Source organism: Mobula hypostoma, chromosome 11 (genome assembly GCF_963921235.1).
Source record: "Mobula hypostoma chromosome 11, sMobHyp1.1, whole genome shotgun sequence".
NCBI lineage: Eukaryota > Metazoa > Chordata > Chondrichthyes > Myliobatiformes > Myliobatidae > Mobula > Mobula hypostoma.
Window position 1 is genome coordinate 20168566 of NC_086107.1, and position 20348 is coordinate 20188913.

Genomic DNA, 20348 nt, shown 5'->3' on the forward strand with positions numbered 1-20348 from the left:
TGATTGGACACAGCATCAAGGGTTATGGGGAGAAGGCCTGGGAATGGGGTTGAGGAGGGGAAAAAGGATCAGCCATGACTGAATGGTGGAGCAGACTCAATGGGCCAAATGGCCTAAATCTGCTCCTATGTCTTATGGTGTTATGGACTTGAAACGATGGAGACAGGAGGTCATCAATGGTCTATGCTCCACTGGGCGCTAAGGACCCAAAAAGTGAAGGAAAGAAATTGATTTCTAAATTGCAATTTCTGAGTAAATATCCACAAATGTAAATCTGTGATATGATTTATTTGATTTGGGAAGCCATTTTGTTGCATTTTTAAAATTAAAAAATCAGCTTTCAAAAGCTTTAATGATATTCCTTAGATGTTGTGGACTTTCTATATTTTTTTCATCAATCAAAGAAATGTTTCTTTGGCCCTGTCCTCAGGTTGAAAAATTGTGAGCTATTAACTTTGAGTGGTAAGAGACTGTTAATATCTGATACTTAGATGGACATTGAAAACAGAAACAATCACATTTGGTTACTGATGTCATCTGCTGTTTGTTTGCAGTTATCCAGTTTGGTTTTGTTACTCTTTTCGTGGCCTCGTTTCCTCTGGCGCCCGTTCTTGCTCTGCTGAACAACATCATCGAGATCCGTGTGGATGCTTGGAAGTTTATCACGCAGTTCCGAAGGCCAATGGCAGCAAAGGCCCACAGCATAGGAATCTGGCAGCAGATACTGAATGGCGTTGCCGTTTTATCTGTCGTTACAAATGTAAGTGTTCTGCTTCCCACCGGGACTGCGATGCCAAGGTGCTGAGCGCATTGTACATCCGGCATCATAGCCTCAAAGTGCCACTCATAACCCAGACCCCATGGCACAGCTGGTGAAGTTGCTGTGTCACAGTTGTAGAGATCTAACCACTGTGGAATTGCATATTCTCCCTGTGGCTGTGGGAGCTTCCTTTGAGCACTCCTGTTTACATTCACTTTACCGTAGACCTGTGCTGTGGTAGTTTAATAGCCCATTGTAAATCACCCCAAGTGTATAGGTGAGGGCAGTGGTTTTTTACAAGGATAAGCTAAAGATTAATACACCTCCAAGTGGAGCACAATCTTCTCGTAGGTTTTGGAGGGTTGCATGCCTCAATGACCTGGAGAGCTACGCTCTTTGGAGTTAGGGCCTTGTGCGTTGGCTCTTGGTTGGGTCACCCAAGGCAAAGAGGTAAAAGAGTGGAGACAAGATGGAGAGTGGTCCTCCAGTCCTCCGGGATCAAGGGTTCATCTCAGGTCTATAACCCTGATTGTTATGGAAACAGCAATGAAGAATCCTATATCAGTATGTGACAGTATGGAAACACTTGGCTTGACTTGTACTCTGCTGATCATAAGGACTTCTCCTTTTTTGTTCATGAACTCAGATGTTGATGACAAGGCCAGCATTTCTCTCTCCATCCCTCTCTATCTATTACCTCAGTCACTCTGTAGTTAATAATCACCATGAACCAAATGCTATAACCCATTTTGGTCCATCAATTTCTTATAGGAAGCAAACGTGCCATCGTAACCTCATTTGTGACCACAAGCCTACCAGCTCTAATCTGAACTGGCTTGCAAAACCTTTCAGCCTGGTTTCAAGGATCAAGGATCAACTTTATTGGCCGTATACATTTACATAGATTAGGAATTTGCTGTGGTGTGTTATGAAACAAAAAAACAACGTTCAACAATTCTAAAGAATAAAGAATATAAAAATAATTTAGAATTTAAAGTACAGATATGGAATAAAATGTGTATAAATACCAGTATGTATTTACAATGTAAATAGCATTATAAAAAGTGCTTATAGTGACTGAGGCCAACATAATGTTTGTCTTCCTTAATCACCTGTTGCACTTGTTTGGTGGCCTTGAGTGACTTGTGCACAACCACACGCAGGTCCCTTTCAGTATTAGAGTCCCCATTTATTTATCATCCAGTAGGTATTTTTCTATTACATCTATTAACAGAATGATCATGCATCTCTCCAGGTAAGATTCCATTCACCATGCTCTTACCCTCTCTCTCAGTATCACTATGTCCCTCCCTGAAGGTTCTTTGCATCCTTCTCCGAGCTCATAATCATGCCCTTGTTTAGCAACTTTGACATTTTGACGTTTGGTCCATTTAGTGAAATTATTGTTATAGAGTACGAATAGCTGTACCCGTAAGTCATGACCCGTGGTCTTAGAATGATTGGTTTGGTTCCACCCTTGACTTTCTGTCTGACAACCAACTCTCTATCCACATCAGTAGTTACCCCCGACACCATGTACTGCAACCTTGTTGACCAACCCCTCACATGGACCCTTCACAGTGTCCTTCTGAAAATCCAAATACACCACCTGTACTTGTTTCCTTTTTAACTATGCTACTACTCTATTCCAAGGAAGCATGGTCGTTGTGAATGTGATTGAAGTCACTGAGAGACACTGAAGTTGGTGGATATAGAAATCTTTATTCATCAGAACAAACAGGATTCACTCTTAGAAGAGGTCTCCTGACCCAATATTATATTACATTTTCATATACTAAAGGTCAAAGGTCAAACAATATAGTTTCAATGTATCCACAATGCTTCCTTTGAATTATATATAATTTTCAAACACCATCTCCACATCTACACTGCAGGCACCCAAAATGACGGTTAACCTCCACTGACTCTGGACTGCATTTATGCAGGTTTGCAATTGATCCCAGGCTACAGCTCCAAGAACACCATTGTTCCCAGCTGCATTTTAAACTCAATCCACAATCCACAATCAGGTCTGAAGACTGGTTACTATTGAAATTAATATTTGCTATATACCACAACTCCAGAATAAAGCCTACAACGGGTTAGTAGATCACATTGGTGTGACTGGGCAGTGTGGACATGTTGGGCCTAAGTGCCTGTGTGCTGTATCTCTAAATAAATTAAAATACTATGCACATCCTCAAGGAACTCCAACTGATTAGTCCAATGTGATTTACCTTCCATAAATCTATGTTGGCTGCTCAGTTCATAGATTCTTCTCAAGATGTTCACTTCTTGCATCTTTCGTTGGAGACTGGTTACATCTGCTATTGAAATGAGTAGTTCCCAGTTTCCTCTCTCCCTTCATCCTGCAGGGTCAGGCTTGATACCTTCCAATGCACAGAAGAAATTCAGAATCTAGAATCTTAGAAGATCAGAGAATCCACCATCGCTTAGGCCACCTCTTTCAAAACTTTAGACACAGATGCTTGAGATTTATTAACTTTTAAACACCCCAGATCCTCTAGTGCATTTTTGTTTTACTCTCGCCTGGTTCCTTAAGTTCATCGCTCCGACTAGACCCTTGACTTCGCAAAGTGTTGTGTGGAATCATTTTGATCAAGTGCCCAGAATACAGAAAATTACCAGAAGGGTTTCTGCCTGAACCGTTGGTTATTCCTTTCCATAGATGCTGCCAGACCTGCTGGGTTCCTGCAGCATTTTGTGTGTGCTACTGTTGAAAATTAGTTTTAATGTCCATGATTACCCCCCCCCCAACCTTTATAAATATGCTGCTATATATTTTATGCACAAAAGGACAACTACTTCACTGTGTGATGCCTTTCAAATCCCTAGGCTTTCATTGTGGCTTTTACTTCTGATATGATCCCACGTTTGGTGTACAAGTATGCATATTCTACAAATGATGACCTACCAATGAAAGGATATATCAATAACAGTCTTTCAATTGCTAACACTTCTGTCTTAAAAGACAGACCAAAAACATCATCAGACGGTGGCATTGAAATCACATCGTGCAGGTAGGAATTGAAAAAAAAATTCTTTTGTCTGATAAACATATCTTCAAAGTTATTTAAAATTGTTATTTTTAACAAAATGTCAGATATTGCGATTCTATTGTATGTTGACAGTTGAGTGTGCATCTGGAATTAAGGCTCTGAAACCTGGAGGTTCTTGATTAACTGAGGCATGTTCCAGGACTCTGATCTACCTTCCATAAATCCATCTGGACTGTTACTATCTTGTGCATGAGTAGATGCAGAGACTGAAGGTTTGGTAGTATAGGTAGTCCACCAGGGAACGCCACACACCGATATGTTGAAAGATTTTGTATCTGGATTATAGACATGTGACAGGCAAAGTGCATTGGTTACGTAAGATTAATGCAACTGCTGTGGCATTCCTGGTATAGACGGGAAATTTCATGCTAAATGAGTTCTTGGATCCAATATTCCAATATCCCACTTTGTACTCAACTTGGGAAAGTTAAGTTGCATGATCTTCATTGGCAAGATTTTGAAAAGTTAGCTTTTCAGAGCACACACCAATCTCCAACACCCAACAGGGCACCGACTAGTTGCAGCTTTCTTTGCCCTGGAATCAGAGCACCAATGCATTTCTACTACCCTGTATATTTTTAAAGATATCTACTCATCTGCGCAGTCCCCTGACTCCCTAGTACTCCCACTGCACAGCAAATCACTGAGGCACTGTGCAGAGGCTGCCTGTGAGGGCCAGTTATAGGCAGGCTGGTGTAAATGATACGTCCATTCATTGCTGAGATATGAGGTTTCAAGGACGGACTCTGGCCAGCACAGTGAGTGTGGGAGTGACAGGACTTCCTGGGTAGACTTCCTGGATCCTGATGTTGTCCTCATCACCACCAGTTCAAAGTCAAAGTAAATTTATCATCGACATACGTAGATGTCACCATATGCAGTGGATTCCTTTCAATTGGGATACTTCGGGACCAGTACACTTTGGCCCAATTAAATGGCTGCCCCCTATTAGGCAAAGTTTCATGAAAATGGTTAAAAGGTATAAAAAAAAAGACAAACTACCATATAACTGAGTAACAATTTATGGATTTAAATGAAAGACAGAATAAATTAAACACTAGCAATACCTCTACAGTACGATAAAACTGTGTATTAGTTATTAGTAGTCATCATTTGGAGGAATTCATCTGCTGTGTTCTTTTGATTGACTGTAAGAGAGCAAAATCTGTGCAGACACCTAGGGCAGATAATAGACTGCATTCATACAATGCTTTAGATGATTGCATCCTCCAAATCTTTATTTTCATTATAACATTCAAGATGATTGTTCATCCCTTCAAGTTCCTTGTAGTCCCTAACTTGTTGAAGTAGTGAAATCCTTTCATTTTCACTCAAGACCATTTCCAGCATCTCCAAGCCTGAATGCTTGAAACCGCAGTGAGCAGAACTGTTCTGAATTGTCTTGCTGTATATTTTACACCAAACAACGATGATGACATCCGTCTGTCTCGAAACACAATGGGTTTTTTTTTGGCACTGGGGTGATCTCTCCAGGGCGCAAGACTGGGCGGAAGGTATGGAAATCCTGAGATCCCCTGTCATCAAGATCCCCCTCTCGGCCTCACTGGTGTAGTCCAGAGAAAAGCGAAACAATATGTTTGGCACCAACTTGGTTGCAGGAGCTGCTGGAAGGACATTCAGTCACGTCCATCCACTTAGGATTTTCTGTCTGAACTTACTCCCGTAGCCTTTGTCTCTCCTGAGGCTTCCCACAAGGCAGTGGGACTATTTACCCGTAGCTGGGGATCTGGTTCATGAACACTAAGGTGAGTCCACACATCGCTGGGCCTGCGTGCTACATGTGCAGGGGCCAGACCTCCTCCCCATCCTCCGTAGTTCAGCCTCAGTCCAAGAAGAGTTCAATTTCCATGTGTTGCCAGCAAGGAGGCACCTCATGAGGCTTGCTCTTCAAGAGGCGAAGTTCTGCCAACTGCCAGTGACAAAAATCACTGCTTTTAGAACATAAGCATGCTACTGATGCTAATTAAAAACTGATCACTCTAAGCACCATGGAGTGTTTAACAGCCATACAAGTGCATGCAACTGGCAATAGTTTGTAGCTGTTCAGCAAGTTTCCTGTCCCAATTAAGTAATATAGTGTCCCAAGGAAATGAAGGGAATCTCAACTATTTTATTGATTTAGTTGTTGTTCTTTAAGAGTTGGCCCAAATAAGTGACCGCCCCAATTAAATAATGGCCAGTTAGTGGGAATCCACTTTCTTCCAGGCATTTACAGGAAAGTAAAGAAATACAATAGAATTTATGAAAAATAATAAAGGCTGACAATCAATGTGCTAAAGCAGACAAATCATGCAAACAGCAGTTGAATGTGATGAAGCTGCTATCTTAAGTTTGGATGCCCAGCTCTCCCCAATCTTGAAGTTTATCCATGGTACCAAGCTGAATGGTGAATGACTGTTGTGGAGCTTTTTATCAGAGAGAAATCTCCAGACCGGGAAGAACTGTGCAGGCACATAAAGGGGGAGGGAGATGACAATGCAGATGCAGGTGCAGAGGGACTTCGTAAGATTTGACAACACAGGAAACAACCACTCCTCAGCAGCAGCTGACACTCACTAAGCTGGCTAGATGCCCGTTCCCACTCCTTATTCCCATTCCAACACGTCCATTGCCTCCTCTACTGCCACAATGAGGCCACACCCAGGTTGGAGGATCAACACCTCATATGCTGTCTTGGTAGCCTCCAACCTGATGGGATGAACATCGATATCTCTAACTTCTAGTAATTTCCCCTTACCCCTTCTCTCATTTTCCATTCCCAATTCTGGCTGTCCTCTCAGCACTTCTGTCCTCAATGCCTGCCTGTCACCTCCCTCTGGTGCTCCTCCTCCTTCCTTTCTCTCATGGTCCACTCTCCCCTATCCATCCATCACCTCAGAGCTTCTCACTTTATCTCCCCCTCCCCCTCACCAGGCTTCACTTATCTCCTGGCAGCCTGTAGTTCTTTCCCATCCCCCACCCCCCACCCCACCACCATTTCTGGCTCATTTCCCCTTCTCTTACAGCCCTGATAAAGTGTCTCAACTCGAAACATTGACTGTTTACTCCTCTCCATTGATGCTGCCTGACCTGCTGAGTGCCTCCAGCCTCTTGTGTGTTTTTTTAGGAAGGTGCAGGCTAAGCTTCGTTTCTCATCCTAGAATGGTGCATTGCTCACCCTACAATATCCAAAAGCAGCACACCCACTGGCAGCCATTGAGCTTTGCCTCGGTGGCTCAGTTCACATCGGGCCAGGTTGTGGTGAAACATTCAACTATTTCAAAGTGCAGAGAATACTGCCCAAAAGCACAGGCCTGAGCTATCATTCAGGTTTCCAGCAAGAGCTACCTGTTGTAGTAAGTGAGCCAAGAGGTCAGCTGAGGTTTTGGGCACGGCTGCACTCCTTTAGCCTCCACAGCCTCAGCATCGAACAAGGTACTCAGGTGGCTTTCTTAGTCTTGATTTAGAATCAGTATAAAATCAAACTGAATTAGTGCAAAAAGAGAGCAAAAAAAAACAAGGTCGTGTTCATAGGTTCATTGTCCATTCTGAAATCTGATGTTGGAGGGGAAGAAGCTGTTCCTAGAGTGTGTGCCTTCAGGCTCCTGTACCTCCTACCTAATGGTGGCCATGAGGAGAGGCCCTATCCTGGACGGTTCCACTGTTTAATCAAAGTTCACTGTTAAGCTTTGATATCATTTGCAGTTTAAGTTCATCTCCATTGCAATTTCTACTTTGCACAAATATGATCAATGATTCCTTTTTTTAAAATTTATAGATACAAGGATTATCGTTACCCGTCAGGACATGAACTTGAATTCCAGCACACCATGCAATTCTGGCATATTTTGGCTGCAAAAATGGCATTCATTATCATCTTGGAGGTATTGTACTTAAAACTCCTGTTCTTAAAATGCAAGTAATGAGGAATAATGTATCAGTTAAGTCTGACAAGCATTACATAATGTTGGGGTTGTAACTAAATTGAAGGGAATTTGGATCAGTCACATAGTGACGACCATGAGCATATGTTGTTAGCTGGGTTGCCTGCCTGAAATTGTGAGGATGATTGTTAAAACATTATCTGGTTAACTATCCATTCACAATTCCAGCAACGTATTTCAGACCCGGCTGCAGAGGTATGATTTGCAGAAGAATTGACATTCCCAACCAAATACTTGGTGATCTCCAACCATCTGTAATGATAAAAAAAACCCACCATGGATAGCTTATTGGCCTTTGACCCTTTCCTACCATTTAGTAAGGTCATGGTTGAGTCAACCTCCACCTCAGCACCACCTTCCTACTGACTTTTTATTGCCATGATTCCCTTAAAATGTGGCAGTCTCCACATTAAATATATTCAGTCTCTCCATTTCTGCTGCTTCATGGGACAGTGAATACCAAGTATATTCTGTGAGAAGATATTTTCTTCATCTTCCTATTAAATTGACAACCATTTATTCTGAAACTCTGACCCTCAGTTTTAGGCACCCACAACAAAACAAATACTCTCTCTGCAGCTATCCTGCAGAATGTGATATAGTTCAGTAAGACCATTTCTCATTCTGTATTCCATTTAGGATAGGCCCAACCTCCCTTCACACATCCCAGGTGATTTCCTAGTGAGCCTTCTCTATATTTCATTCACTCTAAATGCATTATCATCATTATGTGCTGTGTCATATGACATGGGCAATCATGGTCTTCCGTCTGTCTTTCGTACCTCCCTCATTGCTGTTGTCCTTATTCTTTGTTCTATTCCTGACCATGATTGTCCTTGGCAATTTTTTCTACAGAAGTGGTTTGCCATTGCCTTCTTCTGGGCAGTGTCTTTACAAGAAGGGTGACCCCGGCCATTATCAATACTCTTCAGAGATTGTCTGGCATCAGTGGTCGCCTAACCAGGACTTGTGATATGCACCAGGCAGTTGCTCATGCGACCATCACCACCTGCTCCTATAACTTCACATGACCCTGATCGGGAGGCTAAGCAAGTGCTACACCTTGCCCAAGGGTGACCTGCAGGCTAGTAGAGGGAAGGGGTGCCTTATACCTCCTTTGATAGAGACACATCTCCACCCCACCACCAAGCAAAGGTATACCTTAAAACCAAAACTGTGCGCAAAACTCTCATCGGTACACTGTAGAGTTGTATCAAATTTTCCTTAAATCTATACTTCCTTATTCCTTGCACAAATGGTCAAAACTCCATTAACCTTCCTAACTGTATCTGCATAGTAACATTTTGTGCCTCTCGTAGATCCTATTTGTCATCTCATATGTTTTAAGTAGTAATTTGCTTTTTCATTTTTCTGTCCTACCTGGATAATCTCGCATGTTTCAATATCATGCTTTATTTGTTCATTTCTTTCCCACTTAATTAAAACGACCTGTAGTCTTCTGCAGGTTCTTTATGTCCAAAATTAGAATCAGGTTTAATATCTCTGACAAATGTCGTGAAATTTCTTAAGGTACAGCAGCATTATAGTACAATACATAAAAAGCATAAGTGACAATAAGAAATATATATTCAAAATTAAATTAAATAAGGTAGCGCAAAAAGAGAGCAAAAATGGTAAGGTAGTGTTCATGGGTTGATTCATTGTCCATTCAGAAATCTGCTTTCTGAATTATTTTCAAAACTTTCAAAACCCTCAATTCGTTGTTTAAATTTAGATGTTGGGTATTATTTTTTTTATTATACGAGAAGGTATTTTACCTTTTTTTTTCTCCTTAATAAACAGTTTCGGTCTTGGTAGGGGTTAGACTCTTTTTTGTTGGTAATAAATTAGTATATTTCAATATAACTGACTAACCTACATGAATTGTTATTATGAATAGATATAATGTAATTGGTAGTTGTTTTTTTTCGACCTTTATATATACTTTCTTGTACTCTGTATTCTTCTATGTAGAAACTAATAAAAGTATTGAAAAAGAAAACTGATGGCAGAAGGGAAGGAGCTGTTCCTAAAACACTCAGTGTGGGTATTTGGGCTCCTGTACTTTCACTGTGATGGTAGTACCAAGAAGAGAGCAGGTCCTGTGTGATGAGGGTCTTTAATGATAAATGCCACCTTTTTTGAAGCATCACCTTTTGAAGGCGTCCTCGATGCTGCCCATGATAGAGCTGGCTGAATTTGAAACCCTCTGCAGATTTTTCTGTTCCTGTCCAGTGGTCCCGCCATAACAGATGGCGATGCAACCAGTTAAAATGCTCTCACGGGGACATCCGTAGAAATTTGCTCGAGTCTTCAGCGACATGTCAAATCTCTTCACGCTCCTAATGAAATATAGCTGCTGGCGTCCCTTCTTCTTAATTGTATCAATCTATCAGGAAAGATCTTGATGTCGACACACCCAGGAACTTGAAATTGTTCACCCCTGCTGCCGCTGACCCCTCAGTGAAGAATCAGAATCAGGTTCGATATCACAGGCATATGTCATGAAAATTATTGTTTTGTGGCAGCAGTTCATTGCAATACATGATAATAATAACTATAAATTACAATAAAAAGCATATTGTGGCGAGCATTTGCTCCAAAATGACAGACGAGGAAGCTCTTTCACTCAACAACAGTTTTATTGTGATAAACACAAAACAGACCGGGTACCGTGACCTGGAGAATGAACCCCAACCAGTCTCACGCAGACGGGGGAGGTGAGCATCACTCACCCCGGTTACAGTCAGGGTGACCCACAAATACACAGAAAATAACTGTATAACCCAAGCTAAAACGTAACAATAAATGGACTGGAACTTCCCACCATTATCCCACAAAAGCATTGTAACACAGGAACAGTAAACAGTGCTGGTCATTAGAAACGCAGGGGCAGGCTGTCGACCACGCCCCCATTCAGAAAGTCACAATATATTCAAAATAGAAAATTAAGTTAAGTAAGTAGTGCAAAAGAGAGGAAAATGCTGAGGTAGTGTTCATGGGTTCATTGTCCATTCAGGAATCTGGTGGTGGAGGGAAAGAAGCTGTTCCTGAAATACTGAGTGTGTGTACCTCCTCTCTGAAGGTAGCAATGAGAAGAGGGCAGGTCTTGGGCGATGGGAGTCCTTAATGATGGATACTGCCTTTTTTTGAGGTATCACCTTTTTGAAGGTGTCCTGGATACAGGGGTAGCTACTGCCCATGATGAAACTGTCAGAGTTTACAACTTTCTGCAGCTTTTTTTTCCGATCCTGTGCAGTGGCCCCTCCATACCAGACAGTGATACAACCAGTTAGAATGCTCTCCATGGTACATCTATAGAAATTTGCAACTGTCTTTTGTGACATGCCAATTCTCCTCAAACTCCTAATGAAATATAGCCACTGTCATGTCTTCTGTTGAGGGATCAATTGAGGGATAAGGACTGGGGTGTATTCCCTTGGCTTTACCTTCCTGAAGTCTACAAACAATCCCTTGATCTTACTGACACTGATTGGAAGGTTGTTGTTGTGACACCACTGAAGCAACTGATCGATCTCAGTCCTGTACGCCTCCTCAACTCCATCTGAGATTCTGCCAACCACATTGGTCACTGTAAGTTGTCCTGTGATTAGGCTAGGGTTAAATCAGTGGGTTGCTGGGCAGCGTGGCTCCAAGGGCCAGAAGGGCCCATTCCGCACTGTATCTCAATAAATAAATAAATAATCAATATATATCGAGAAACTGAGATGAAGAGTCATTGGAAGTGAGTCCATAGGTTGTGGGAACAGTTCAGCGATGGGGTAAGTGAAGTAGAATGAAGTTACCCCATTTGGTTCAAGAGCTTGATGGTTGAGGGGTAATAACTGTTCCTGTACCTGGTGGCATGGCTCCTGAGGCTCTGTACCACCTTCCTGATGCCAGCAGCAAGAAGCGAGCGTGACCAGGGTGATGGGGGTCCCTGATGATGGATGCTGCTTTCTGGTGACAGTGCTCCGTGTAGGTGTGGTCAATGGCGGGAAGGGCTTTACCTGTGTTGAACTGGGCCATATCCACTACTTTTTGTTTTCAAGGGCATTGGTGCTTCCATTCCAGGCCACGATGCAGCCAGTCGATATATTCTCCACTACACATCTATATAAGTTTGTCAAAGTTTTATATGCCATGCCAAATCTTCACAAACTCCTAAGGAAGCAGGGAGGCTTTCTTTGTAATTGCACTTGCATGCTGGGACCAAGGACAGGTCCTCTGAAATGATAACACTAAGGAATTTAAAGTTGCTGATCCTCTCCACCTCTAATCCCTTGATGAAGACTGGCTCATGGATCTTTGGTTTCCTCCTCCTTAAGTTAATAATCAGCTCCTTGGTCTTGCTGATATTAAGAAGTGGCACCATTCATCCAGATTTTCAATCTCCCTCCTATATGCTGATTCATCACCACCTTTGATTCGTTCTGTGACACAGTGGTATCACAGTTTTGTTGATTGACAGTGAGGAGGATATGTTATATCTGAGCTGCACTGATTGTAATCTCCCAGAGCAGAAGTCAAGGATCCAGCTGCAGAGGGAGGTGTAGAGATAGGTTCTCCTGACAACTTGGAAACCCACTTATATTTGTGTGTTTTTGTCAAAAGTGCTTCCATCATACAAATCATTAATACAGATTATAAACTGCTGAGTCCATAGCACTGAACCCAGTACAAGAAATAGTTTGATGGAAAGTCGTATTTTACAGGAAGCCAACTTCTATAAGCCAGCCAGTCACATTCTGCTCCCTTATCAGTTTTCATTGCTGAAAACAGACACCAACAACAGAGAGTGCATCACTAATTAATCCGATGTTAATCTCATTTTTTATTTTCTCCACTTTCTTATGAGCTCGCCCCAGATTCTATTACTCAAACTAGAGGCTAGAGGCAATTTGCAGTTGCTCATTAATCTACCAGCTCATGTGTCTTTGGAGTGTGAGGGGAAACTGGATCACCTGGAAGAAACCCGTGAGGAGTCAGGGAAAATGTGCAAAGCTGTAGATAATATCCAAGGACAGAATTGAACCCAGGTCTCTGGTGCCATCAGCCAGCTGCTCTGGCAGCTTTGTCACAGTGCCATCCGGCAACAAGAAGATTGTTGGCTCTGGAATGAGATAAGAACGAACAGTTACCAGTGTGGCATTTTCTTTACCACAAAATGTAATGCTCAGATTCTTACTCAGGTACCTCATTCTGAAAGCTGGTGCCTCCCACTTAAATAGCGCAGCTTGCAGAAAGCACGAAAGACTGCAGATGCTGACATCTGCAGCAATAAACAAACTGCTGGAGGGGAGGAACTCAATGGGCCGAACAGCATCTGCTGGTGGGGGGCGGGGAGAGGAGGGGGAGGGAATTGGAGAGGAAAGGTGGTAGGGGCAGAAGCCAGAATAAGAAGTGGGGGGAGGGGAAAAAGTACAAGCAAGCAGGTGATAAGTGAAGCCACTTGAGGGGGGTGGGAAGTGGTTATGTAGGGGAGGGGGATTAAAGTGAGAAGCTGTGAGGTGATAGGTGGAAAAGATAAGGAGCTGAAGAAAAAGGAATTTGATGAGAGAGGAGAGTGCACCATGGGAGAAAGTGAAGGAGGAGGGGCACATTTTGTGTGTGTGTTGGCTCCCATTATGTCCGCCCAGTATTTTGCCTGTTAGAACTGTTCACCTCAGCATGTTGACTGATATTTTCCCATTCCAATCCAGCACGTCGTCTTTCTGGTGAAGTTTACCGTAGCAGCTTTAATTCCTGATGTCCCAGGGGAGGTGAAGGATCGAATCAAACGAGAGAAATATTTAACGCAGAAGATACTTCATGAGTATGAGCTCAACAAACTGAGGGCAATGCTTGCTGGGAAGGAAAACATCATGGTCAACAAGGAGGTGTCGGTGCATGCAGAGAAAGTGGAACTGCTGAGTGAGGAGCTGTAGTCCATGCTGTGCCTGTTTGGGAATGTTTGAAAACAAGAATGTTTTAGTTGTTTTGGAATAAATCAATTAATTCAATTCTTTTTAACAAGGAAAAAAGATGACGTGCATTTGGCTCCGGTAATCACCATGTCACTGGCACTGATTCAGCTACCATCCTATACTACCGTCTTGATAAGGACACAGTTTCAGTCTGATCCCTGTACAGGGTCTCTGTCAAGGCAGTGTCTTAATCCTCCTGCTCACAGCTTCTGATATAATCATTATTTGCCTTTGTTCTATGGCAGAAAAAGCTTCTAATGTGAATGGAGCCTTCCAAAATTTTGTCACTTTGGATGCATTGAAAAGTTTCTATTTAAGCTTAGGAAGAAAGATACTGGGATGCATTTTGAAAATGTATTGTAATCATTATGAAAACCAATGCAAACCTTTGGATGCAATGTTACTTGTCAATTGATTAGATGTTCCCTTGATTTCTTTCTCCATTTAAGCTATATATATTTTTTTTCTATTTGGTCTTTATTTGTTTCTTCCATCTACTGTCTGTATAAATTTGCCACTTTGGCAATTTTACCCTTAGCACGTGTCACTATAACAAAATTAAACAGAACTCTTGCAAGGTATTATATTGCATTAGGTTGTGGCCCTCAAACCAATAAGATAAATAATACTGCTGTATTTGGTGCCTAGATGTAACTACTGATCTCTTGTGAGATACGTTGCAAATAATTTTTGGGTTAAATAGCTGCAAAAAAAAGTCTTTCTTTAAAAATATACAGTTCTTAAGGATCTTTGCAATTAATTTTTAACTCAGACTGAATAGAAAAACCATCAGGCCATTGGGAGTAACCCAACAGGAGAGTCTTTAAACAGCCCATGAATTTAAACTTTATGGCTGCTTATTACTTGTATAAGTACAGGGAGAATACAAAAGTAAAAACAGTCCCTGAGGTAAGGAGAGTCCAATATCATAGAGAATGGGACCATTTCTCTATTGGAAGCATTGAATGAAATCTACAGCATAGATTTACTCATTGTTTTCTCCTGTGATTATTATTCGTAGATGGAGAAACAGCTGAGCTTACTGATGCAAACTTGGGTATGTTAAATACACCTTTTTAAAATTCTAATTTCAAAGTGTTCACATTGTACCGTTGCAGACAGTGAGGTTTTGATAAGGGATTCTGCCAGAGTTGAGGCAGAAGTGCCCACCACATCTGAGCTGTCAGTCAAACGAAGCATCAAGGCATCATCTGTCCTATAAAGGCTCTGACTGTTGCCCCTTGGGAATTCCTACCTCGGTATCTCACACCTGGTTGCTGTGGGTTTTCATGCTCATCTTTCAGTGCACATGGTCCTCAACATCTGTTGCTTCAACAACACAAATGGCAGAGATATAACTATAGAGTCTATATTTGCCTACTCTCAATGTAATTTGCATGGGGTCACTTTTGTAGTAAATTGAAGAATGTTGTTTGGACCTGGTGGTTTTGCCCACTCAGCATATCATTTGCTGCAAAGTTCATAGGGAATAGAAAAAAGATCAAGTGTAATCACTTTTGCAATAATTAGTTGTCAAATAGTATCATAAAGGGCTGATGAGAATGCTAGAATTTTGATTGGTTCTGGTAAAAGGCTCAAAATTCCATTTGCCTCATATACAGCTTAATTGACTTGAACTTCAGCCCCAATTATTGGTGTTCAGTGCTTGATGTTAACATCAGTGCAATGTATTCTGTCCCTGAAATTCACAGACTTGTGATGAAGACATAATAAAGCTTTTGGATCTAATGACCAAGGTTGAGTTTCAAGGTAAATTAGTCTTCATGGCCTTAAATCTGGAATAGCCTTCTTTGCATTCTCTAACCATGTTCTCCTTCAAATACCGGTGCTGCTTCTGCCTTTTGCAGAGTTTTGAAATACTCTTTAGTAGAGTATTAGTAAAGATTGTATTAATACCTTCTCAACACACTCTGCATTAACATCGTCTCACTTGAGCCATCAGACTGTGATCTGAGTCCTATTGTCCTTAAACATTCAGTGCAAGAGCATTGAGTGCATAAGCATGTGAATTTAAAAAGTGCACAAAGCCAATCTAAGGTAACACACTATTGAATGTAGTTTATGGAGCTTGTGACAGTTGTGTCCTTGCCTTCCCTTTCTCTTAAAGAAGAAAAGATTCCAACAGCTGGGCAAGATTCTTAGCAGTATGCCAAGTTCAACTTCTCTACTGCTAAGAACTCAGTTTCATTGTTTCTGCAGTCACAATGCTCCCCCCCCCACCCCCAGACAATATAACAGTATTTTCCTTTATTATATGAACTGTTACATAAAGGCTAAGACTTTATTTAACTTTATGAAGAGGACTAATGAGTAGCACATAATAGGTATGTGGAGGTAGAAATTCATCCTTTGTCACTCAATCACTCTGCTTCTGAAATGTTGCTCCATTGCAGCTGCTGTAGAATATCAGATTTTGGAAGCAGAAAACAATACGTATTTGCCACTACATTGAATTAGAGACCTTGGACAAATTTCTGTCTCCGTGATGTAGTGAGAAGAAGGTTGAAAGTTGTTGCTCAAGCTTTAATTAATGAAAATTGCACTTTGAAAGTATTACTCATTCCTAAGGAGTTGATTTCAAATTTGTGAAGCATGATGGGATATTACAAATATGGCAATAGTTTATTTTGTTTTACTCTTGATTAACTCTTTGTTGTCGTGTTTTTCATATCTGCAGCTATTTTAACATCAACTATAGTTCTTGTTCACAATCCTATTGTCTCTGAAATCTAAACCTTCCACAGTTACTTGTGTTAAAGAGAAGTTGTACCTGAATTTTGTGCTCTGTTGGTCTCTCATTCAAATATTTTCTTTTTGTCTGACTGGCCAATACAGGTTTGGGTGAAAAATAATGAAATGTTATTTGTAAATTATTCATGCAACCTAAATTGCATGAATTTGTCTTGAGAGTTAGATTAGTAATACTGTAAGACTTTTCTTCAGTCATCTCTGTATAATGGCTAGAAAACCATTATTTACTGATTTTCTATTGTTGCATATCTATGAAATCATTTCATCATATTGGAAATATAAAGCCAAAGAAATGTTGTCAAATAAGACTTTGCAATACACTGGGGTCAAAATGTACAGGTTGATGTCAGTTTCACTAGTCATCAGCACTAATAGCTAATCACAGAAATTGGTTGTGTGATTGACTGTTAGTGTGGAGGGGAGAAAAGTTTGACATTTAAATGCTAAAACTGGGTGCAATTCTTTCCCCACCCTTTTCTCTTGTCTCTTTTGCAAATCTAAATGAAGGTCAGCTGAGTTTCTTTAGTCTCCCAAAACAATATTTCAAAACATTTGCACTATAAGAATAATCTGATATTAATGCAGTCTTAGAATTAGAAGTGACCCAAGTGAAAAATACATTAAAATCACTAAATGTCAAGGAATTTGAAGCAATTGGATGTTGTTTGAAAGCATGCATTTCATATATTTTCATAATTGTAGGCATTAAGTATGTCAGTATCTAATCTTGTAACAATTACTTGACAAAATTATTAATGAGATCAATGGTAACATAGATGTTTAAATGAAGCATTTTGTGAAAAAACCAAACACAGGTGCCTTCCTCAAAGAACATAAAAATATTCATATAACTGATAGGTGAGGGAGGACTTTTGGTTGACTCGGTTATGATTATTGTTTGTATTCTTCTCCTGTACATTCAGTGCCTTTGAAGTCAATGCAAGCAAATGTTGGGAGTTGAGTACTGCTAGCGAAGTTTCGCATGCACTTAGCATAGGCAACCAAAAATGCATTTCTTCCCTGCTATCTCAAAACCTTTCCTTTCTCACCAATGTAGCCACATGCTAAATCTCTTTACAGCCTATAAAACATAGATTCTAAAGCTATCTTAGGTACATTTATCCTTCGTCAATCGGTTTCTAGTTGAGCAAAATTATTTTCCTTTTAACCATGCTGGGATGGATGTACCTTTCTCAAAATTACCGTAAGCCATATATAATGTACACAACACACTCAGTTACCTGTATGGAACAGTATTATCCGACTTTGTGAAAGTTGTTGCGTCTCGCTTTACACAACCAGATATACTGAATAGTTTTGACTAACGGATGAAATGCCTGGAAGTGAGAGCTGAAAATGATGGTGTACTTATTGAGTTTCTGCTAAGTTATCTGGTTATCTGTATATTTAAAAAAAATGTTTCAACTGAAGTAAGTTGAGAAAATGTAATATGCTACTTAGTAATACATCTTTTATTGTTTTGTATAATGTGTCTGGTGTATTTTTGTGATCTCACTTATGCACACAATGTGGGATTTCCTCCTTTAGCTCCCAAATAATGTAACTGCAGATATTTTACTGATGCGCGGTATTGCTAGTTTACAGTTTCAGCAGATTTCTTTCTTGTAAGACCATGTTTGCCTTCTACATTGCATAGTCCTGTTTATTCAGAATTATTGCATAAAAGACCTACTCTGTACCTGACTTGAATGAAACAATATTTTACAAATGCCGAAGCAACTTGTTGAATTCTTTTTGTTTTTTTAATTTTGTTCTGATTATATTTACAGTTTCAGAAACTTTCACTCTGATGAAAACTCACTTGCAGTTCACTCTTATGTTTAAGATACCATCTGAAGTGGAACAGGGAACAGTGAGATTGAGCTCACACTCCCAGGCAGAGTGTCAGAAGTGGACATGATCCTGATCTGCTGAGATTGAAGTTAAGCAGTCAATGTACCCAACACTTTCGCTAAACAGCAATCTCATGGAAAGTCCCATTTTCTGAGGTTACAAAGTAAGCTAATCTAACTTTATCTCCATCTGCCCATCTCCTCCCACGCTCCCCACTACTGGTTCCATTCCTACTACTCCCTCTGCCCTCATAACTTCCCTTCCTTTATTCCATGGTACTTCTTCCTTTCCTGTCTGATTCCATTTCCTTCACCCCTTTGTCACTTCCACCTGTCGCCTCCCAATTTCCGGTGCTATTCCTACATCTGCCCATAACCTCTCTCACATTATGGCAGCATTGGTGCCGTCCAAAGAAAATACATCAAGTTAATTCCTGGCGGAGTGTCCCGTCAACAAAGACTAGACAGATTGGGCTTGTGTCCTCTGGCATTTAGAAGAATGGAGACTGAACTTATTCAAGCATGCAAGATCCTAAGGGAACTTGACAGGGTAGATGTTGAGATGTTTCCACGAGAGATGGAGTCATGTATGAAGGGATTACAAGGAGATGACCATTTAAAACAACTAAACTGTGCTTATGCTCAAGGGTTCTCTTGGAAGACATGGATATTTCATTCATAGAGGAGATTTCTTTCCCTAAGTATGCAGATTGTCATAGATCACAAGAAAGATTCTTGGATAGCCGACGTTTTTTTTAAATTTATTTTTATCTGATGATACAACATGTTAACATGACCAACTTGCCCATTGAGCTCGCTCCACTAATTACACCCATGTGATCAATTAACCTATTAACCAGAACATCTTTGAAATGCGGGAGAAAACCTACGCCGTCATTGGAGAGCGTAGAAACTCGGCACACACAGCAGCCAGAATTGCACCTGGGTCGCGGTCGCTGTAGTGGAATTGTTACACTAATTGCTACTCTACCACACCACCTCTTAATGCCCCACCAACAATAAACCCTGCTTCACAACCCTTGCGAAGCCCTGTCACCATTGCTGGAAGCTAGCCAAGAAAACAGCGAAGCGTTCCGCTCTTTGTGGCTCCAATACTTGCTATTATCCTTGGGGAGATCACTGCCCGACATTTTCAGTGGACATCATTTCCTGCAGGATGGAGTCAGGTGGAAGAGGCTGTCCTGACTTACCGAGCCAGCTGCAGAAAATTCATTGTAGCTTGCAACATAATCTGAACTACAGGAAGTAACGAGCGGTCCAGATCCACTGCTTATAAGAGGCCAGAGAATGAAACCAGTGCACCTGCACTACTTAGTAAACACAAATGGATTAACATCTGCTGCTGTTACTGAATGTCATGTCACACCATCTCTGAATTTCCTGATGAATAACTCTCACGTAAAGTGCTCTGAGTGCTACCCGATTTCTTTGGCGGAGTTCCAAACCAGAGGCGCTGTCAGAAGTCTGTTTTGATCTGATGAACAGCGATGGTGGGAGTTTCCTGTTATAGCCCATGTCTCTGAGAGTAATGCACAACTCTGATGAAGATCTTCAACCTGTAACATTAACTCCATGTTTCCCTTTCCACTTCTGCTTGAGCTACTGACTGTTTCCAGCATCTTAATTTTCTTGTTTTTCAGGATATTGTTTAGAATGGATTTGCAATAGGTAAGGCAACACATTGAAGAGCATGCATTTCTAAGAACAAATTCCACACACTCGCACTGAGGTAGCACAAGTGAAAAGCACACATAGAATATGGTGTAACAATTACAGAGAAATTGCAGTGCAGATAGGCAATAAGGTGCAAGACCAAGCTGAAATAGTATTTCATAGTTGTTACTATAGGTTCCCGACTGTGCCAGCTTCCGGGGTTTAGATGCTCCGACTCTCCTGAGTATGGAAGGTGCGGCCCCTTTAAAGACGCAGGCCCGCCCCACTAATTGGCAGCC

At 41.1% G+C, this 20348-nt stretch overlaps 1 protein-coding gene across 9 annotated transcripts in view; it reads left to right on the forward strand.

Moving 5' to 3' along the window:
* ano5a (anoctamin 5a) overlaps window positions 1-18252 on the forward strand; it is a 270568-nt gene extending 252316 nt beyond the window's left edge. For all 9 annotated transcript variants that reach the window (XM_063061746.1, XM_063061747.1, XM_063061748.1 and 6 more), the window contains 4 exons: window positions 555-760; window positions 3617-3801; window positions 7619-7724; window positions 13487-18252. In XM_063061746.1, coding sequence (XP_062917816.1) covers window positions 555-760; window positions 3617-3801; window positions 7619-7724; window positions 13487-13711 — 722 coding nt within the window. In that variant the 3' untranslated portion in view covers window positions 13712-18252. The remainder of the gene's footprint in view (window positions 1-554; window positions 761-3616; window positions 3802-7618; window positions 7725-13486) is intronic.
* Window positions 18253-20348: the final 2096 nt, after the last annotated feature.